The sequence below is a fragment of the Dipodomys ordii genome, unplaced genomic scaffold (genome assembly GCF_000151885.1).
Source record: "Dipodomys ordii isolate 6190 unplaced genomic scaffold, Dord_2.0 Scaffold14, whole genome shotgun sequence".
In the NCBI taxonomy this organism is placed as follows: Eukaryota; Metazoa; Chordata; class Mammalia; order Rodentia; family Heteromyidae; genus Dipodomys; species Dipodomys ordii.
Window position 1 is genome coordinate 8676737 of NW_012267230.1, and position 22648 is coordinate 8699384.

The following is a 22648-nucleotide window of genomic DNA, read 5'->3' on the forward strand; positions in this document are numbered from 1 at the left end:
CAGGTCTCAACCTTCTGAATAACTAGGATTACAGGCAGGAGCCACCAGCAGCCCATGTTGGTTTTGTTTTGAAGGGTATTCTAGAGCCATATTATGTTAACTGGTAAATATTTCAGTGGGTATCCTTAAAAAGATTCTTCTTTTTTAAAATTGTTATAAAGATCATGTCCAAAGTAGATTCTTCTTTTAAACATCAGGGTACTGCTGCTATTGCTCCCATCTGTGGAGGGCTGTGACTTAGTGTAATCACTAAGTCTCAGCTAAATGAGTAATAGTTCTTAGTTCTTACCTCCAGTGCTGGAAGAGAAAACGCTTTGTCTTGTGATTGAACACGATGTCTTGTCTTTCTTTGGTTGGACTTAGGGCCTGAACTCAGGGTCTGGGTGTTGTCCTTGAGCTCTCCTTTGCTCAGAGCTAATGCTCTACCACTTTGAGCCGCAGCTCCACTTCTGATTTTTGAGTGGTTGATTGGAGATAAGAGTCTCTCCCGGAGTCTTTTCTGCTCAGGCTGGCTTTGAACTGTGATTCTCAGATCTCAGCCTCCTGAGTAGCTAGGATTACAGGTATGAGCCACTGGCACCCAACAAATAGTGTCTTTTTAACTTATGGCCTCCAGAAAACTGGGGGCAGGAGAAGGGGAGGAAATGAATTACTTTTAGACCTCAAAGACTTTTCAGAATTGCATAGAATCTAGTTTTTAGCTGTGTTTATCTTTTAGACACACAGATTTCTACTTGAATCTGCTAAGCCGCCTCATAATTCAGTAGACAGAAGAGAGCCAACGATACTTTTGGCTCGTAGCTTTGGCTCTATTTTATCTCATATTTTTGTCATGATTTCAGCTCGTCGATTCAAACTTACATTGTGTGTGATATATTGTTTATTAGCCCTTCTGTCTGACTAGTGTAGGAATTCATGTACTGCTTAATGCTTCCCAAGTATCTTTTTTTTTCTTTCTACTATGCTGAAGATCAAACCAAAGGCCTCACATATGCTGAGTTAGTGCTCTGCCAACAGAGCTACAAACCCAGCCCATTTTATTTTTGTTTTAATTTTTTGTTTCTTAATGACTCCTCACACAGAATGTGTTTAAGGGTTTCTTAGCTTGTGTGGCGCTGGCTACTCTTCGCCTGTCCTTCGTGGACAGCCAGTGGCACTCATTTCTGACCAGGGATCAGAGGGCAGGCCAGGCTGTGTCATCCTTGACCTTGGACTTATCTGTACTAACTCATGGAGATAAGCAGCTGATTGCCGTAGAGTTTCAGCTGGCAGTGAACAGTTCAAATTTTTAACTAAACGAAGACTAATGTTCAGCTTAAAGGCAGTACTTGCTAGATTGGAAGATAATGGAATTGGTCCTTCTGATCTGATTTGGGTGTTCACAGAACTCTTTAAAAGGGCAAATGATCCAGAAACTACCTTTATTAAGCAATCCCATGGTTGAGTGGCACTCAGAAATTTTGACATTGGTGAATTTTGTTTTTTTTTTTTTTTTTTCTCTCTCTCTGTGGTTCAGATCTTTTTTTTCTTTTCTTTTCTTTTTTTTTTCAGTCAGTCATGGAGCTTGAAATCAGGGTCTGGGCACTGTTCCTGATCTTTTGTGCTCAAGGCTAGCGTGCTCTACCACTTTGAATCACAGAGCCACTTCTCAGTTTGGGGGTGGTTACTTGGAGATGAGAGTCTCATGGACTTTTCTGCCTGGGCTGGCTTCAAATCACAATCCTCAGATCTCAGGCTCTTAAGTAGGTACGATTTCAGGCATATGAGCTACCAGTGCCTGGTCTGGCTTAGAACAGCTTAGAAAGAAAAATGTGGCGCAGAAACCTTTTCTGTGTTTTTTTTTCTTCTTTTAATAGATGTCTGTTCTTTGTCTTGTCTCCTTCCTTGCTGGTGTAACACAATAGGAGAGTAAGCTTGACCACATGACTGAAGCTGTGTGTATGGTAAAGTCAAAACAGCATGCCATACAGAGAGTGGCTGGGTGGCCACCTTGTCTGCGCTTGTCCGTGAGGGGCAGGGTGGGATGAGCTGGGCAGCACAGTGGCCTGAGGTAGGCTTCAGAAAAGTAGTGATAGGTTAAGAAACCAAGTATAGCTAGTAGAGTTAAGAAATCAACTATATGTATGCCTGTAAGTTTCAGCACTAAAGATCCTGAGTTCAAGCTTAGTTTGGGCTACAGATCCTGTCAAAAAATAAAAACAAAAACAAAAAACCCAGAAATAACCAACTTGAAGGTTTATATTTCATTGCCATCTTTCTTTTTTTCTCTTTCTTCTTTCTTTCTCTTCTTTGTTGCTCTTTCTCTCTTTTTCTTTCCTTCCTTCCTTCCTTCCTTCCTTCCTTCCTTTCTTTCTTTCTTTCTTTCTTTCTTTCTTTCTTTCTTTCTTTCTTTCTTTCTTTCTTTCGCTCTTTCTCTCTTTTTCTTTCCTTCCTTCCTTCCTTCCTTCCTTCCTTCCTTCCTTCCTTTCTTTCTTTCTTTCTTTCTTTCTTTCTTTCTTTCTTTCTTTCTTTCTTTCTTTCTTTCTTTCTTTCTTTCTTTCTTTCTTTCTTTCTCTCTGTCAATCAAGAGGCTTGAACTCAGGGTCTGGGCACTGTTCCTGAGTTTTCTCACTCAAGGCTAGCACTCTACTTCTTTGAGCCACAGTTCCACTTCCAATTTTCTTGTGGTCAATTAGAGAAAAGAGTCTCATGGGCTTTCCTGCCTGGGCTGGCTTCAAACCACCATCCTCAGCTCTCAGCCTCCTGAGTAGCTAGGATTACAGGTGTGAATCACCAGCACCTGGCTGAAGTAATTTTTCTCTTTTGAGTGTGATTTTTATTTCCTCTTCTTCTTCCTCTTCCTCTTCTTCTTCTTCTTCCTCTTCCCCTCCTCCTCCTCCTCCTCCTCCTTCTTCTTCTCCTTCTCCTCCTCCTCCTTCTCTTCCTCCTCCTCCTTCTCCTCCTTCTCCTTCCCCCCCCTCCTTTTTTGATAGGATTAGAGCCAGGTGCTGGTGGCTCCTGTCTATAATCCTGGCTACTCAGGAGGCTGAGATCTGAGGACCGAGGTTCAAAGCCAATCCGGGCAGGAAAGTCCCTGAGACTCTTATCTCCAATAAACCACTAGAAAACTGGCTGTAGCTCAAGCGGTAGAGCACTTGCCTTGAGCTGAAGAGCACAGGGACAGCGCCCAAGCCCAGAGTTCAAGCCCCACTACCCACCAAAAAAACCCAAAAAGGTAGACGCTCCCACTTATTAAATAGGTATTGTACTGTTGACCCATGCCTCTAGCTCCCTTTTGCACTATTTTTTTGTTAGTTTGCTTTTTTTTTTTTTTTTTTTGAGACATAGTCTTGCTTCTTTCCTGGGATGTGTACCACTTTGCTGCCGACAAGGAAAGGATCTTCTCTCTCTGCTGTACCCATTTGGCCAGAAAAGAGAATCAGTCATTCATCTAGCTAATATTTATTAGATGCCTCCGTGGCAGGAGGCTGCGCTCAAGCTGCCTCTAACCCCGGAGAGCCACTAGTTCAAGGGCAGGAGCCGGGGAGGAGAGGAGCGAGACTTGGAATTTCTCCACAGTCATATGTTTTATTTAAACTTGCCAATTTAAAAAAAATTCTACTTTCTCTAATATGTCCATATTTGATCTTAGTACTAAAATGTTTTTAAATTGCCAGGTGAATTATTTAACATTTCCTCCCTAATCAGCAGTCAGCTCCCTACCCTGGAAGGTCAGCCTTGCTTGTCAGTGGCTGGTAGCGGTGACGGAAGCAGAGAAGCACTGTGCTAGCTTCAGGGTGATGAAGACTAGGTGCCATGTCCAGCTGCGTCATAGAGCTGATACGTGTGTGCGCGTTCAGGCTGCCAGATGTTGGGTGGGTGTTTTGAGGCAGTGGAGACTGGTTTTTCTTGTTACCCCACTCTGAATTTGTGCTCTCGAGTGCACAAGAGAGATGCACTGCTGCTTTTCCCACATGACTGTCAGTTCCCAGACTCCCCTTGGGTGTGTCTGCTGACTGTGAGTTGTGTCTTGAGCAATGCGGCACTCATATGCAAGCTGTCATCCTCCGGTATGCGAGGTCAGAGCCTGCACTGGTGATTACTGCTGTCCAGGGTGGCATGTCAAGTGGCCAGCCAAGGTGAACTCGGGCTGCGCCTCCACCTGCCTCCCTACCGAGTGCCTGACTCAGAAGGGAGAGTGGTTTCCAGAGAGGGACGTGGCAGGCAGGCTGGAAGCATGGCATGCTCACCCCGTGCCCTTCTCTCAGAGGATGATCATTAAAGCCTTTGAAATCCTCAGGTGGCCGGACTTCATTTACTTTTATTTATTTATTAATTTTTGTTGGTTGTGAGGCTTGAACTCTGGACCTGGGCGCTGTCCCTCAGCTCCTTAGCTCAAGGTGAGCTCTCTACCACTTGAGCCACAGTGCCACTTCCGGTTTTATGGTGGTTTATTGGAGATAAGAATCTCATGGACTTTTCTGCCCAGGCTGGCTTTGAACCATGATCCTCAGATCTCAGCCTTCTGAGTAGCTAGGATTACAGGTGTGAGCCACCAGTGCCCAGCTTTTACTTTTATTTTGTAAGTAATCCAATGCTTCTTGAGAACACACAGGGTCTGCCTGTGTTCTTTCAGGGAACAGCAGTGAACCAATACCACACCCTAAGTCAGTGACAGAACATCACCCAATTGTGTGAGTTTTGTGCCTTGATTGGATTTCTGGGGATGTGATCAGGAGATTGGGAGCATGCTTGTGGAGTGAGTTTCCAAGGGGAAGAGACTGGCCATGAGTTAGGAGGTCTGGCTTAGCTCACTCCAGCAAGCTGCTTGCAGGGGACTCCCACAGACATTGCATAGCTAAATGGTGACAAGTCTGCTAACCTGAGAGTTACGGCTACTCTGCCTCCTCCCCTCAAAGCTCTTTCCTTGCCTTAGTTGATCATGTGGGGATGGAGTGGGGTACACCGGGCTCTGCCTACACTTCGACCTTTGCTCTCTCTTCTGTTGTCATTTTATGTATTGCCAAGTGGTAGAAGCCAGGCAGTTGATTCCTCTGGCAAGCCCTGTTAGTTGAAATCATCGCTAAGTACCATCTGTAGCCATGTACCTCCTTGCTGCTAGTTGGACAGAACTGATGTGGATGTAGCTTTAGAAGCACGACAGTTCTTAGAAGCAGTTCTTTTCCTGTTGGGAATGGCCCTATCTGCCCAGCTAATGTGACATAGGACACAGGACCCTCATTTGCAGTAAGCTCACAGGTAAAACACGATGTGTGGTGCCTTCTAGCCAGATTCCAGGGCAGTTGCTTCCAGAGAACTTGTGCAATCAAGCATAATACTGTGTAAAAGCAGAGAAAGTAAAATCATTCATGAAGCACGCTTCAGGACCAGACTACTTGTATTACGGGCATTTGCTGTGGAACTGGAGGATTAGAATTCAAAGGATGGCAATGTTTTTCTAAGGAACAATGTAGCGAGTACTTTTAAATCTACAAGCACTGTACTGTCAGTCTGCTCTGTCGATACCTGGCTCTAAGAAGTCATTTTTCAGTTTCCCAATTTCTATTGAGATCTTTTTGTTGGGGGAGAGGGGCTCTGTGGTTAAACCCAGTGACTTGTGCACAATAGCCAAGCGCTACCACTAATAGTATTAGGTACTTTGACATTACGGATAACCTTTGGGTCATTGGGAACTTTATTTATTTTTTTGGGGGGGGCGTCTGGTCGTGGGGCCTGAACCCTGGGCCTGGGCGCTGTCCCTCAGCTCTTCAGCTCAAGGCTAGCGCTCTACCACTTGAGCCACAGCGCCACTTTCTGGCTTTTTTCTTTTTTGCTTATGTGGTGCAGAGGAATCGAACCCAGGGCCTCAGGCATGCAAGGCAAGCACTCTACCACTGAGCCAACTTCCCAGCCCCTCATTGGGAACTTTATGATGCATTGTTCTAAAGCATTCAAAACCACTGAAATATACCAATATCATGCTTGCCATTGTATTCATCATTTTTACACATATTATCTAGCCAATTGATTATTGCATTGCACATCTAAATAGACAAATATATATATATATATTACTTTCTCCTTATGATATGGAAAACAAAACAAATGATTAGAATAATTTAGAGATAAGTGTGAGATGGAAAGGCTGGACAGTGCCAGTATTGTATGTGTGCATGTGTGAGTGTATGTGCCATATATGTGTGCTCGTTGGTATGTGTGCGTGTGTGCGCATGGGTTGCTAGGAGAGCCTGGGACCCCGGCGTCATAAGACTCACTCCCCCACCGAGCCACGCCTCCCGCCTCCAGTGTCACTTTAAAAACCAATCTTACTCTGTTGGCAGAGAAGTTCACAGATTCTTCTAGTGTTGGAGATTGTTACTTCTCTGGGTTTGGGGACTTGCTAACTACTCAAAGCCCTTGCCACAGGGCAAAACTTGTTCTTGCTGACTCTCTTTCTCTCTATTCCTCTCTCCTTTCCTTCCTTCCTTCTCCTGCTCTCTAGGTACTGATGTGTTGTTGGTTCATCTCATTTTGGCGGTTTAGTGTCCCCCAGAGCAGAGCAGGGTAACTATTTGATGAGGAAGAAAATGAGGTGGAATAATCTTCAAAAATTATGTCATAGACTGCGAAGTGATTTGAAAAAAAAAAAAGAGAAAAAAAGTAAACCAAGTGTAGAATCATATGAAGTGCTAAGACAGAATGGGGCTTTTAAATCATGGAGGCACACACCTGTAGTCCCAGCTACTCAAGCAGTAGGAAAGTTCCTTGAGCCCATGGGTAGGAAAGTTTCTTGAGTCCACAAGTTTGAGGCCAACCTAGGCAACCTTGTGAGACTGTGTCTCCAAAAATTAATAGAAATACCTGCATCTGTTCAGGGGTTTTATGTGTGCCATACAGAAAGAGCCCTCCAGTGAAGCAGGTGATGGGGCTCAGCCAGTCATCAGAGCAGGGAAAGGGGTATGGAAAGCCAGCAGTGCCTCCCGCTTTGCTTTCTGGAGAAGTGGGACTGCGGGGGATGGGGAGGGGGCATCTTCTCTAACTCAGATCATGGCAGTACTGTGGTCTGAAGAAATGTCCTTCCTGTCCTACCACTGCGCTCCCCCTTCACGGAGGACAGGAAGCCCAGGACTCCTCAGCAGCTGGACAAGCATTGAAGGAGGCATGCTGCCATTGCCCAAGACTTTTTTTTTTGGAGGAGGGGGTCGGGGGGAGGGAAGGACCACCATGCTAGGTATCCTAGAGACGCTGGTCGTATGGGGACTCCTGCGGTAGTATGGGGTGTTTGTGCATGTGGAGTTGGATTGCAGGGGTAGGGAGTGGGGAAGAGGGAAAAGGCGAGGACAGACAGAGGGCTCTTGTTCCTAATGGGGCAACCTGGGACATGCTCCGCCCCCTCTGTGGGGACCCCTGCAGGTAGTTGACAAAGGCCTCACCTGGTGAAGGGATAGGTGGCTCCATTGGCAGTCCCTAGGGAATTTCTGTGACTGCTCTGGGTGTTGACACTTTGGTGAGCCAGCTCAGCCCTGCCTGGCTGATAAGGACTTGTCATTTCCAACCCCCACCCCCCACCCCATACTGCTCAGCCAGGATTTTTGCCCACAGGGTGGCGCGAAATGGGAATAAAATGGTGTTGACATTTTCCACCACCAGGTTGCTAATCACTGCAGAGGATTGAAAACTTCCTAAGTGGCCTACCAAGTTGCAAGGTTCAGCACTCCCCTAAAGTGCTGTGGGTGTGTGGCATGCTTCTGCCTCTTATGCTGTGCATGCATGTGGTGCGCTGTGTGTGCATGTAGCATGCTGCTACCTCGTGTCTGCACCTGCATGGAAGCCGAAGCATCCTCTGCAGGAATGAAAGGACTACACTTCAATCTGCCACCTACAGCCAGCAGTTCAGCTGCACACAGCTCCAATGGGGTCGTGTCCTGAAAGTTCTTTTGTTGATTAACCTTTCAGAACACAAAGCACATTGTCACTTAGAAAGGCGGCTTTGAATAGTGGGTATCAGCGAGAGCTTCGGGTTGGGCGGTAGTGGGTCAAGAACGCAATGCTGTTTGATACTAGTACAAAAGGAGGGAGAGGCAGGGGACATCAGGGCGGCTTCCTGTCCTGAGGAAGCCTGTGTTTGGTGATACTGGGCAATCTGAGACCTGTTGCATGCCAGTGGTGCAGGGAAGATGGTTTGGGGGAAGTGGGTCCAGCGATAGCCATGGACTTGCTGTGGCTACAAGTAGCGGCTGCTTGCTCAGCCTGTCAGAGACTCCCGGTGTGACACTCATGCTACACTGGCTCATCAGGTGGGATCAGAGAGAGAAGAGGATGTACTAAGACTATACTATAGGGCACCGTGTTAGGATTTGAGATGATACAGAGCCTGTCCGTGGCGCCTCTCACCATGATCGTTGTCTGTGTGCACACCTTTGTGTTATGTGCCCTCAGAGATCGCTATAACAAGCATGACTAACATGAGCGGGGCGGTCTTCCCCGGGGTGGGATTTATTCAGTGTTCTTGACATTTCACATGGTCTGGCTCAGCTTTGATTTTTTTACCCCGAGTTATTCTTGTGTAGTTGAGACCTCAGTCTCAATTTTCTTGCATGCAGTGTGAAGAATGTTGTAAATTGCTCAGGTCTTGCAGCTGTCTGTCAGCTCCCTCAAGACTGTGAAGTATGGAATTGCTTCCTAACTCCTGTTTTAAGTGAGGGGTTTTGTCTCAGAAAATGAAGGTTGGTTTTGGTAAATTTTTTTGGAAGAAGTAATTGTTTTAAACTTCTTCCTGAGCTCCATCTTAAATTTCCTTCTGTTCTACATGTCACCAGTGCACCTTGTAAGGAGGTGTGTCGGCAAGTGGGATGCCTTTTGTGCTTGGTGGGGTTTTAGGGCAGTCAGCTACTGCTTTGAGGGTTCATTACAGTCGTCCATAGCCAGGTGTGGTGGTTACATACCTGTAATCCTAGCATATGGGAGGCTGAAGCAGGAGGATTGGGAATTTGAGGCTAGCTTGGCTACAAAGTGAGATTCTTCCTCAAGAAAACCCAACCAAGAGGGGAAAAGGTGGATGCATGCAAGAAGGAATAGTGGACACACACAGTCACAGTGTTCAATGTGTGTTTGTGAAAATGGAACTAGGAAACTTGGAGAGACGCATGGGTATACGGTCGGTGGGAGGGCACCTTAGCGCTCAGTGTGAGCTGCTCTTTGCTCTCCCTTCTCCACCAGCCCTTTTGTCCTTCCTCAGGGTTCACACTCCTTTCTGCTAGTTTCTTATCTACTCCACATCTCTCTACTGGCTGTCTTTCAGTCCCTTCGTGTCACCTTCCGCCCTCCCTGCTTCTGAATGTCCAGCTCCCTGTCCCCAGCCCCTGGATGGGACCGGGTTGGGACTCAAGGACTGTTGCTCCTTCTGTCTTTCTGTACCCCTGCCTTTGCATCCTGACTCATACCCGCCTTCATATCCTTACTTACTGCTTGGCTTCTGCTACTCCCCAGAACCTGCTGGGCCTTCCAAGTCTTCCACCACACTGGCTATAGCGCCCCCTACCATCGCCCAGCCTCTGCTCTGTGTCCTTCCCAGAGATAGCTCCCTTCATGGTCCTGCCTGGGGCTGGCTCAGTTCTCTTCAGTATTTTCCACACCACCTCTTCTCCCAACCCTTAGGCTCACCAGAGCCTAAGCGTCTATGTTAAGGGTACCATTCCTGTGTGTTCGGCTTGGTCAGGTGTCTCTGGAGACCGCAGGTACACACGGTCTGTCTCCCCAGTAAGTCCAGGTCTGTGTCTAGTTCACACTGTGTGTTTGTTCATGACTGAGTACGTGACTAAATGAACAAGTAAGAATTATGTGTATTTGTATAGCAGTTGACACACTGCCCATCTTCCCAGTGGTTGATATTATCACTCATCTTCCTTTTTGTCCAATGCAATATTCCCAAAGTGATAATCTTATGCTCCTCATTTGCTTGGGCCTGAGGTCGAGTGTCTCTGTGTGTGTTTATTGGCCTTTTGTGCTTCTGTGAGATGATGATGTGTTATCCTCACTCCCTTTTCCCATTTCCATTGTCATCTGACTGATGTCGGCATTTCATGTATTTCTGGGCTGGTTTCTGCCAAGTGTCCTATTAATGTCTTCACTTCACCCAGTGTTTCCTCTCTCTCTTTTAAGAATCTTCTGATGGAGTGGAGTTTTAATATTAATGCAGCCAAGCCTCCTGATCTTTTCTTTTATGCCTCTTCATAAATTTTTCCTATGTCAAGCTCAGAAAGATCTTCACTTATGTTTTCTTTTCAAGTTTTCAAAGTTCGCTTTTGACATCATTTAAGTTCTCCATCCATCTAGACTGGATTTTTTGGCCTGGCATGACTAAGAATCCACTTTCATTATATTTCTATAGATAAACAATTTTTCCAGCTCTTCAGGTTTTCTAGACTGTTTTATCAAATATCAAAGTCTCATGGATGCAGAATTTTGTTTCTAGGCCCTTAATTCTCTTCCATTGACCAGCTTGTTTACTTGGATACCATAACTACCTGTCTTAATTACGACAGCATGAAAATAAATTTCCTTTGGAAGTGTCTGGTGGCTCATACCTATAAGCTTTGCTATTCAAGAGGCAAAAGCAGAGATAGACTACTCCTGATCCAAGGCTAGCTTAGAAAGAAGCATGAGACTCTATCTGGAGAAAAACAAAAACAAACCTAAAAGCAAACAGTAGTATGGATCAAGTGGACAAGCAGAAAGCCTTGAACTCAATACCCAGAATTACCAAAAGGAAAAGAAGGCGGTGAAAAAAAAGAAAAAAAATGAGCTATTGTTGGCTCTTTTATTCTCCCATTTAAATTTTAGAATCTATCCTTCAGGCCCATGGAAAACGTAAGGTATATAAACCATATGCTAAAATGACATCCCCATCATACTTCCTTCACCCCCTGAGCTCCACATCCCATTGGAGTCACTTTCTGCCTCACCACCCATAACCCAGCCCAGTTCCTTCTAACTGCTGCTCTTTTCTGTTCAGTTGTTGAGACTTTCAGATGGCTTATATGTCATATGTTAAATTTTTTCTCCATCAACAACTAGTCTGTCTGCTTAGACTTTGCTTGACGTGAAAGGAAAGCCCTTTTTCTTAGGAGGCAGTGGTAAGGCTGAAAGAGTCTGCCTTATACCTTTTTTCTTTTTCTTTTGTCCGTCGTGGGGCTTGAACTCTGGGCTCAAGGCTAGCACTCTGCCAATTAAGCCACTTCCAGTTTTCTGGTGGTTTATTGGAGATAAGAGTCTCACAGAGTTCCTGCCTGGACTGGCTTTGAACCATGATCCTCATATCTCAGCCTCTTGAGTAGCTAGGATTATAGGCATGAGCCACCAGTGCCTGGCTGCCTTAAACTTATGATCCTTTTGCCTCAGATACCCAAGTGTTGGAATTACATGTATAAACTATCATGCCTGGCTGGAAAATATCTCAATTTTTAAAAAATGTAAACATAGCCAGGTACCAGTGGCTCAGGCCTGTCTGTAATCCTAGCTACTCAGGAGACTGAGACATCAGGATCGTGGTTCCTTGTTAGCCCGGGCAGAAAAGTCTGTGAGATTATCTCCAATAAACTATGCAGAAAAAGCTGGAAGTTGTGCTGTGGCTAAAGTGGTAGAGTACAAGCCTTGAACACAAAAGAGGCTCCAGGACAGCGCTTAGGCTCTGAGTTCAAGCCCCAGAACCAGCAAAAAAAAAAAAGTAAACATTTTAAGTTATTCTTTAAAACTCTTAATATAGAAATAACTTTATGAGACACTTGTCAACCTTAAACAAAATACCTCTAAGTACACCATTTTTTGTCTGGATAGTGGTGTCTATATATTGCTCACGTGTTGGTTCCATACCAGCTTGGCTGCTTAGTCTACATGGCCTCAGCCAGCTGTTGAGTTTGCTGGATGCTCAATGTCTATGTGGTCACTGAGACGTACCTTCCCTGGGGATTTGTGGAGATCGATTGCTCTGATCTGTGTGTGTCAGGAGCCGATGAAGCTGTGAACAGGTCAAGTTGTTCTGGCTTAGCTGCTTTGCTAGCCTGTAGGGAAATGGGGTAGATTCTCTATGCACTTGCTTCTCCTAGTGGCTTTGACACCACGTGTTGGGACCAAAAGATGGCCTTGAATCCTTGCCCTGACAAATTTAGAAAGGGTTTAATATTACCACGCAGCCTGCTCCGCGCTGCCCTGCCCCTCGCAGGCAGGCTGGACGTGCTGGAGGACGCAGTTGGCAGCCAGTTCATTCTGCTGATGCAGCCCTCGGAGGCGTGGCTGGCAGCCAGAGCTTGGCCTTCTAGACTGAAGGTCCAGAGCTGCAAAGCCATGGGACATGAAGGACGTAAGGCAAGGCTGGCCGTGCGAAGGCCAGCAAAGTGGATTATTACTCATTTCCCTTCTTAAGTGAGCCTGATTTCCAAATGAATTCCCTGTTCACATTAGCCACTTGTTTGGGCACATGTCCATGGGACAGAGAACATGGTGACTGGAAACTGTCGTCGGATGCCATTAAACACACACGCACGCATGCACACACACGTACTACACACACCCCTTGGCTCTCTATCCCTGTCATCACCTTTGCTCTTCTGGGGAATATTGACCCGAGCCTCCTCTTTTACTTGGTAATCCAGATTCAATTCCAGAGAGGCTTGCTGCCAATGCCATCCTTTTGGGCAGGCTTCAGGAAAAAACAAAACCTTCTAGATCAAAGGCTGGCATTTAAGAGGAAGTTCCAGGAGACACTCACATGGCAGCCGCTGGCACAGACGGTCATTACATCGCTAGGACCTGCGGGTCTTTCCACAGATCACATGTCGATGGATGTTCGCCAGAGCCCTCACCATCTCTCCTCGTGAGTGGCACGTACCGCGTGTGCGTGCTCACGGTGTCTGATTCCTGCTCTGATCTCTTCAGGAGACTTTGGATAAGAGGAAAATTTGCAAAAACCCTCAGCTTTTTTTTTTTTTTTGCCTTTTTTTGAGGGGTCCAGTTTTTGAAACCGTCTCTCCCAGTACCTGCCAAGATGTGTGGGCCGAGAGTGGCCTCAGATTCATGATCCTCCTGTCTCAGTCTCTGGAGGAGTAGCTCATTTCCTTTTCACCTTTATCTGTACAGCGAATATTTGCAAACTACAGAACACTTAAGTAGTGACAATTTGTGTCTTACTTTAAGTATTTGTTTTTTATTAACACGGCTTAATAGTGCCTAAGCACCAGTGGCTCGTGCCTATATTCCTAATTACTAGAGAGGCAGAGATCAAGAGAATTGTGGTTTGGGGTCAGCCTGGGCAAAAGATTCACTATACCCCATTTCCACCAATAGCTAGCTAGGTGTGGTAATACCTTCAATCCTATGCCAGAAGTAAGGCTGTGGTTCAAGTGCTAGAGTGCTAGCCTTGAGCCAAAAAACGCTCAGGGATAGTACCTAGGCCCTGAGTTCATCTGCAGGACTAGCACATGTGTACATGTACACGCACACACACACACACACACACACACACACACACACCAGCAAAAAAGCTGGACGTGGTAGAGCACTTGCATAGCAAGCACAAAGCCCTGAGTCCAAACCCCAACACAGCCTCCCCCCCTCCCGCCCCCAAGAATAGTTGGTTAAATATTGAGGGTATGGAGTTGTTAAGTCATTGTACACTGCATGTGTGCAGCCTCTGACTCCTGTGCAATTAGCCTTCCCAGCCTTGGGCTAAGGGCCCTGATGCATGGCAGACCCTGGTCCAGTTCCCTTGTGCTTCCATTTACCTCCCTGGCCATCTCTGCTGTGCACGCAGTCACATTACAGCTTCTGAGAACTGCTCCACACCAGGAGCTCTTCTGGTTGCAGGGTGCATAGTTTCTGATGTCATTGTGCAGGTGCAGGTGCCGAGGTACCAACACTGTCCTTGATAGTATGGCCAGGCTCTTACTGTTTCAGGGACAGCAGCTAAGAGCGTGCATGCCCAAGCTGCACAAGCCAGCACCAGCGTGGGGGAGCCATCCGTCCATCCTCCCTCATGTGGTGCCTGTGTGTTCATCCAGCAGCTTCGAGGGAGAGGGCAGCAGGGGGTGAGAACAGCTAACCCAGCTCGAGCTAGGGATGATGCTCAGTGGTGGAGCTCTGGCATAGTGAGGTGCTGGGTTCCATCCCCAACACTGCAGAAAGAAACTTAACAGAAAACCGGCACAAGGCTGGGTGTTGGTGGCTCACACCTGTAATTCTAGCTACTCAGGAGGCTGAGATCTAAGGATCACGGTTCAAAGCCAGCACAGGCAAGGAAGTCCTGAAACCTGTAAGTGGAGCTGTGGTATAGAGCATTAGCTTTGGGCAAAAAAGCTCAGTGACAGCCCAGGCCCTGAGTTCAAGCCTCACAACTGATTAAAAAACAACAACAACAACCACCTGACTTGGTACTGCTCCCAAGTCTTCCTGCTGGTAGAGCACAATCTGGAGAGTTGATGTCCTTGAAAAAGAAAAGGAGTACGGCATGTTTCAGTACCCTGGCAGTATTGGGGTAGCAGGGCCTGTTGTTCTTTGTTTTCAACAAAATACAGTTGACAGTTTTTGCCTAGTGGTAGTTTATTTTATTTTCATTTCTGTCTGAATAATTTACAAGCAGTCATGCTCACTGCGTTTATTTGGCTCGTGTTTTTATATATATTACAGTTTGTTACAGTTTGCGAAGCGTCTTCTCCCTGTGCATCGGTGGCCTCGCTCTAGGCGAGGATGCAGACCAGGAGCTGTGCTGGATGTCCCTGGTGTCACCCAAGCCTGGGGCCCCTAGGCCACACTCTCACCATCAGTAAGGATTGCTTCCTTTTCCCTGCAGCTGTGAATACCAGCAAATACGCAGAAAGCTATCGGATCCAGACCTATGCCGAGTATGTGGGGAAGAAGCAGGAAGAGAAGCAGACCAAGAGAAAATGGACAGAGGACAGTTGGCAGGAGGTGGAACGGAAGAGGCTGGACACAAAAACCTTATCTCATGAGTTACAGAACCATGACTTCTGTACCAACAGGTGAGAGCCTAGCAACTGGGTCCCTCCCGTGTAGCTTCATTTAGAATTGTGAGAAATCGTGTGTGTGTGTGTGTGTGTGTGTGTGTGTGTGTGTGTGTGTGACTAAGGCTTGAATTCAGGGCTTTATATTGGCCAGGTGGTGCTTTGTTGCTGAGCCATACCTCAGTCCCAGTTTTTTGCTTGTTATTATTCCAACACTGTCTTGCTTTCTGTCCAGGTGTGGGTTTGGACTGGGATCGGCTTATCTTATAGGTTTCTTGTCATTGAGAGGATGATGGCACACATCTAGCTTCCCTCCAATGAAGTGGAGCCTCAAGGTCTTTTTCTGCCCCAGCTGGCCTGGAACTGTGATCTGTCTAGTCTCCACCTTCCACATGAAGACAACCACGTATAACCACGTACCACCACACCTAGCCACAGGTTGAGAAGGACTGGCGTTGAACCACGATGCTGCCAACAATCCTAGCCTCCCACATAGCTAGGATTACAGGTGTGAGCCATTATACCTGGCTGTCTTAGATCTTTTTTTTTTTTTTTGTCGGTTGTAGGGCAACTCTGGGCCTGGGCGCTGTCCCTCAGCTCTTCAGCTCAAGGCGAGTTCTCTACCACTTGAGCTACAGCACCACTTCTGGTTTTCTGGTGGTTTATTGGAGATAAGAGTTTCACGGACTTTCTGCCCGGGCTGACTTTGAACTGCGATCCTCAGATCTCAGCCTCCTGAGTAGCTAGGATTACAGGCATGAGCCACCTGCACCTGGCTTGTCTTATATCTTGAATTTGCATTTCTCATGATAAATGATGTTCATGGCCTTTACCCATGCTAGGCAACTGCTTTACCATTGAACTACACACCCCATTGCCCAGCCTTTGATCTCCTTTGAAAGTACTTTTTGGCCATTCAAATATTTTCTTTTTTTTTTTTTCTCAAATATTTTCTCTTGTTTTCTGTCAGTTGAGCTTGAGCTCAGGGCCTGGGTACTGTCCCTGAGCTCTTTTGCTCAAGGCTAGTGATCTACCACTGTGAGCCACAGCTCCACTTCCGGTTTTCTGATGGTTAATTGGAGATAAGAATCTCATTGACTTTCCTGCCCAGGATGGCACTGAACCGCAATCCTCAGCTCTCATCCTCCTGGGTAGCTAGGATTACAGGTGTGAGCCACCTGCATCTGGCAAATTCAGCTGTTTTCTTTCAGAGGTGGCTGGTTAACTCTTGGTCCTGGCTCCTTTGTAAATTGGGTTGATTTATCTTTTTGCTATCAATTTAAAGTAGTTGGTTATTGCACCCTGGGTATACAACCCTTGTCCAATGCATATATTAAATATAGTTTTTTTGAGACTGCAAAACTGTAGCCTTATTCATTTTTCTTTTGTGAAGTCTTTTAATGGGCAGTAATTTTTAACTTTGGTAATGTTCCATTTATTAACTTTTTTCCTTTATGACTAGTGGATTTTTTTTTTTTTTAATCAGTCGCAGGGCTTGAATTCAGGGCCTGGGTGCTACCTCTGAGCCTTTATACTCTAGGCTAGTGCTCTGCCACTTTGAGCTACAACTCTACTTCCAGTTTGGGGTGGTTGATTGGAGATAAGAGTCTCATGGATTTTCCTGCCTGGGCTGGAAACTGCCATCCTCAGATCTCCTCCAGCATCCGGCTGGATTTTTTTTTCATAAAAAAAAACTGCTTGGGCTGGGAAGGTGGCTCAGTGGTAGAATGCTTGCCTCGTATGTGTGAGACCCTGAGTTCCATTCCTCAGCACCACATAAACAGAAAAAGCCAGAAGTGGCGCTGTGGCTCAAGTGGAAGAGCTCTAGCCTTGAGCTGAAGAGCTGAAGGACAGCGCCCAGGCCCAGAGTTCAAGATCCACGACTGACAAAAGACAAAAAACTTTGCTCTAAAGCAACAGTGATTATTTTTTCCTCATATTTTCTTCTTGAAGAAGTGATGTTTTGCTTTTTATATTTGTCTTAGTCCATTCTCAATGAATCCTGTATTTAGAGTGAGAATGGGTATTATGGTTTGGATCTCAGCTATGCCCCAAAAGCTCATGTTTTGAAGTTTTTGTCTGCACTAGTGGGAGATGATGGAAATCTTAGGGGTGAGGCTTACCAAAGAAAGTAGGTCATTGGTGGTAGACCCTTGAATGAAGAGTTAGCAAAAAAGTCTTCCTTTCTTTTTGAAATACTGATATTTCTAATATCATTTGTATTCAATCTTCATTTTATTTTAATTCAGCTTTTCTTTTTTATTGTGCTGAATTAATTAATTAACTTTGATCAGTCACGGGCTTGAACTCTGGTCCTGGGCACTGTCCCTCAGCTCCACAGCTCAAGTTGAGCACTCTACCATTTGAGCCACAGTACCACTTCCCGGTTTTCTGGTGGTTCATTGGAGGTAAGAGTCTCCTGGACTTTCCTGCGTGGGCTAGCTTTGAAACAAGGTCCTTGGATCTCAGCCTCCTGAGTAGCTAGGATTACAGGATTGAGCTACCAGCGCCCGGCTTGAAATTTTTTTTATCTTAGTTATATTAAGGCATTTATTTTCTTTATCCCCTATAAAATGTGTGTGATGTGTGTGTGTGTGTGTGTGTGTGTGTGTGTGTGTAACAGTCTCGAGATGACTATTGTTACCTTTATTCATAATTATTGAGAAAAATCTTTGCTGTTATTTGTGTCAATGCCTAGCAGGTATGAGGCACTGGCCAGAAATTGGGGGAGGGGTAGCAAACAACCCACTGTGTTTTACTTTTAAACATTTCTATGTGGAGCCAGGTGCCAGTGGCTCACAGCTGTAGTCTTAGCTACTCAGGAGGCTGAGATCTGAGGATCGCAGTTCAAAGCCAGCCCAGGCAGGAAAGTTCGTGAGACTCTTATCTCCAATGAACTACCAGAAAACCAAACCAGAAGTGGTGCTGTGGCTCAAGTGGTAGAGGCACTGTCCCTGAAGAGCTCAGGGATAGCATGTAGGCACAGAGTTCAAGACCCACGACTGACAAAAAATAAACAAACGTTTCTATGTGGTTAAACTAAAAACACAGTGAACATATTTTTTAAACTTCAGATCTTGCATTCTCACTTACCTTATTTTTGCTCATAGCTGGTGCTCTACCACCTGAGGCAAACATCTTGTCCGGGAGTTTTGCTAGTTAGTGGGAAATAACAGTCTTGTAGATTGGTCTGCTCAAGCTAGCTTGGAACTTCAGTCCTTAGATCTCAGCTTCCAAATAACTAGGCTTATAAGTGTGAGCCACCAGTGCCCAGTATAGGCTTGCCTTATTTTTACTTTTGTGGAGGCTACTTCTTCCAGAATTTAAATTTTCATGATCGTTACATTAACTAGTCTATGCAGCAGGGTGAATCTACTAAGCAGGATACATTTAGGAAGCCTGGCCTCTCCCCTCACGTCCTCTCTGTGTCTGCTCCATCCCCTGTGGTGATGCTCTTTCATCTTACAAGAATGTGGGTGTCTGCATGAGCCCCTCACTGTCCCCCAGATCAATGCAAGGCACCCTGGCATTGTTCCCAGCAATTAGAACACAGCTCTCGGCACCACCAGGTCCTTGAGTCTCCTGTGGTTCCTTAGTTAAAACATGCTTTACCTACACCTGGCTATTTGACTCCTCAGTTATACTAAACCACCTCAGAGCCAAGGGCAGGACCGTTGACAGATCAGGTGCTTTTAGAAAACTAACTGGTGACCAACACTCTCCTTGTGTTGAGAGAGAATCTGTTACCTTTCTCATCTCTTTGCTTTTTCCTGCCTGGTCAGGATAAGACTCACCAGCACACAGCATGCTTTCTGAGTTTCTTGTAGGCTGACATGTACAACATCTATTAAAGCACATTCTTCCTTCCAGGCACCAGGATAGGTGCTCATTTATTTAACCTGTGTATGGGGTGCTGTGCTGTTCCTGAAGGCTGAATCTCAGTGAAGCTAAGTCATTTAGCTCTGGCTACACAGGCACCTGCTTCTCCATGTGATATATGGCGTCATCTCCCAGCATTGTGGCGTGTTTGCATGATTGCGTGTCTCATTTGAATAAGTTATGAAAAGAAAGGTAACGAGTAAAGTAGCCTAAGAAAAGCCTCCAACTTTCAACCTTGCTTTGTTGGGGAGAGGATTTGAATGTCCAGGCCAGTGTCAAATCCTGCCCGAGCCCATTCCGCTATACTCCACGTGGAATCCAGTCTTGATCTTTGATGAATGGGCGGTTGGTTTCAAGCAGAGGAACAGGAGCCAGTCCACAGGAAAATAGGGTATATGTGTGTCTGTTTAGCCTGGCTGGGAAGGCTGCAAAGCTGTGGTGGGGGGTGGGGGAGACAGCCATGAGGAAACAGGGTCTGGATAATTAGAAACCAGCACTGGGAGAGTAGCCCTGAGAGGGGATGGAATGGCACCAGGGACAGAGCCTGGGCGGTCCTGCTGCCTCCCTCCACTGCTTCATCTGTTAAAGTGCTGGGGACCAAACCTAGGGCCTCGTGCATGGCCAGGCTCATGCTTTTCCTCTAAACCTTTCTCTTTGCATCTGCAGGATGGTGTAGCACACCTGACATCCAGGTAGAGCGGTGTGGAGGTGGGGAGGGGGTTCTGCTTTACTGTAGCAGTGTATAAAATGTAGGGACCACAGACATGGACAAAGCTCAGCTGGGAAGCACAGCAGTTGTTTGTATTAAAAATGATCTCTGTGTGCATTTTTAGGACTTTTCATGTATTTGATACTGAGGATGGAGCCCAGAGTTGGGCACATGTTGGACAGGATCTCTACCATTGAGCTACATATACATCCCAGCCCTGTGTGCTTTTAGAGTTTAATCTCTAAGGCTTCTTTCCTTGATGTTTAAAAAAAGCTGTACTTCATTAAAATTTAGAAGGTTTTTGGCAGTGACATAGCTCTCTTTAAATTAGGAACTACGGAAAAGTTTTGTCACTGTCTTCAGAGTCAAAGCCAGTGTTTCCACGAAAAGCTTCTTGTCGCAGAAATTGAGGATTTGGACAAATGCCTGCTGTGGCCTTACTATAGAGTAGCGTGGCAACTCGGGATTTTATTTTAAATAACGGAAGGCCGAGTTTAACGTCATCTTGTGGCATGCATTGCCTTTTGATGTGTTGGGGGGCTTTCATGTTTCATAATGTCAGGAATATTTGGAAATGAATTCTGTATTTCTCTGACTTCAGATTATTTACTCTATCCACCATTTTAGAAGTCATGGTCACCTGGGCTGGGTTTCTCGGTACTTTATGTGGTAGCATCATTTTCTATGAAAATGTATGGTACTGTGATAACAGACTGCTCCTCCCCCTCCCCCCCCCCACATTTAGATGGTACTTAGTGAAATTCTCTGTTTGCCATGTCTGGAAGCTAAGTGCATTTCCTGTTTGAGTTGCCTAAATTACACGCACTTAGGCTTATTTCTGTCGTCTTTGAAATAGTGTTAGCTAAAACAAAGTATGAAACGTGTAAATCCTGCATTTTAATTGGCAGATGTAGAAATCGTTTGCATTTTTCTAGAAGGCCTTTTTCTGACACTTCATGCTTAGCAGAAATTCTGCGAGTGCGTTCTCAACCCAGTATGACACCACCGAGCTGAGAGGTGGAGCCCAGTTCAGTTGTTGGCCATCTACCACCCCTGAGGCAGAGTTCCTTGCCCTTAGCTGTGTGGCTGGTAGTACAGAAACCAGGACTTGCTAGCTGGGATATTCTAGAATGTTCCAGAAGCCTTCCGTACAAGTGCAGATTTTGCTGAGGGTCTTGCTGTATTGGACAGTAACAGGAGAAACTGCCTTTGATCTTAGGTCTTTCCTCTGAAGATCTTTGGGTTTCTTTATGGTGATATGTGTTTTATATCTACAGAAGCAATGTCTGCCCAAACTAAGGTCACAAAATGTTCTTATTTTCTCTAGCAGTTTCATAGTTTTCAGTTTTATATTGAGGTGAACGATTTATTTCCAGTTGATGTTTATCTATGTTGTGAGACAGAGGTACAGACATGCAGTTGTGATTACTGTGGCTTTGTGAGAAATCATCTGGCCGCGCCTGTGTGTGGACCTCTGGACTTGGTGTCCATCATCACCCAGTGCCCTTCTGCCCCCAGTAGTTGCTTCATGGTGAATCTTGAGGTCAGTTATTGCATTTGCTTTTCACATTTTTCTTTTTAAAAAAAGTTTGTTCTTTTATTTTTTTGCCAGTCCTGGGGCTTGAACTCGAGCCTTGGCACTGTCCCTTGAGCTTCTTTGCTCAAGGCTAATATTCTACCACTTGAACCACAGTGTCACTTCCAGCTTTTTCTATTTATGTGGTACTGAGGAATCAAACCCAGGGCTTCATGCATGCTGGGAAAGCACTCTACCACTAAGCCACATTCTCAGCCCCATTTTTTTTTTTTTGTCAGTCATGGGGCCTGAACCCTGGTCCTGGGCGCTGTCCCTGAGCTCTTCAGCTCAAAGTGAGTGCTCTACTACTTGAGCCACAGCTCCACTTCCATCTTTTTGCTGGTTAATTAGAGAGAAGAGAGTCTTATAAACTTAACCTGTCTGGGCAGGATTTGAACCATGATCCTCAGATCTCAGCTTCCTGAAATAGCTAGGATTACATGTATGAGCTAGTAGGTGCACAGATTTTAGTCAGTTTGTTAATTTCTACACAGAGCCTGCTAGCTCTTTGTTTGGAATGTCATTGCATCTGTCAATCATTTGTAGAAAAATTATCTTATCTATAGTATCGTCTTCTAGTCCATTAGAATAGTGTATCTTTTCACCAGTTTAGGATCTCAGATTTTTCTCATCAGATCTGGCATGGATTTGTGTGTCTGTGTGTCTGTGTCTGTGTGCACATTCATGTGCGTATACGCATGTGTGCGTGTCAGTTCCAGGACTTGAATTGATGGCCCAGGGGCTCTGTTTTTTTCCCCCTCAAGGTTAGTGCTGTTCTACCTCCTGAAACAGTCCTACATCCAGCTTTTTTTTTTTTTAAGTTGGAAATAAGAGTCTCAAAGACTTTCCTGCCCAGGCTGCCTTCGAATCTCAGTCCTCAGATCTCAGCCTCCTGAGTAGTTAGAATTACAGGCATGAGCTACTGGTGCCTGGCTAGTAAAAAGTATTCTGATGTGATACTGTTAATTTTGGGTAACTCAGAGCTAGTTTTTCTCTGACGTAGGCCATTACATGTTTTCAGCTACAGTTTTTTCCTATTTATGCTCTTTTGCTCTATATTTCTTTCATATATGCACAGAGGGATACTCTCATTCCACAAGAGCTGTCCTTTATTGCTGTGTAGCTGTCATGCAGACATTCAATGTTAATTTTGCTTTTCAAACCCAAATTCCCATTTTTTGATAAGAGTGGGATTTGAATTCAGAGCCTTGTGTTTGCCAGACAGATATTGTACTGCTAGAGCTATGGCCCTTTTTGCTCCAGTTATTGTTCAGATAGAGCATAACTTTTTTGCCCAGGTTCATCTATATGAAGATTCTCCTATTTACAATTTCCATATAGTTGGGATGACAAACACTTTTACCATGCCCAGACTTTTCTGTTGAGGTGGAGTTGCGAATTTTTTGCCGAGGCTGGCCTCACACAGCAATCCTACTCATCTTAGCCTCTTGAGTAGCTAGGATTACAGACGTTAATCACTGCACCCAAGTC

At 45.5% G+C, this 22648-nt stretch overlaps 1 protein-coding gene across 1 annotated transcript in view; it reads left to right on the forward strand.

Annotated features, from left to right (window-relative positions):
- Positions 1–22648, forward strand: part of Parn (poly(A)-specific ribonuclease) — a 90600-nt gene that overhangs the window by 58103 nt on the left and 9849 nt on the right. Inside the window, exon 22 of the mRNA XM_013011779.1 lies at positions 14822–15011. Coding sequence (XP_012867233.1) covers positions 14822–15011 — 190 coding nt within the window. The remainder of the gene's footprint in view (positions 1–14821; positions 15012–22648) is intronic.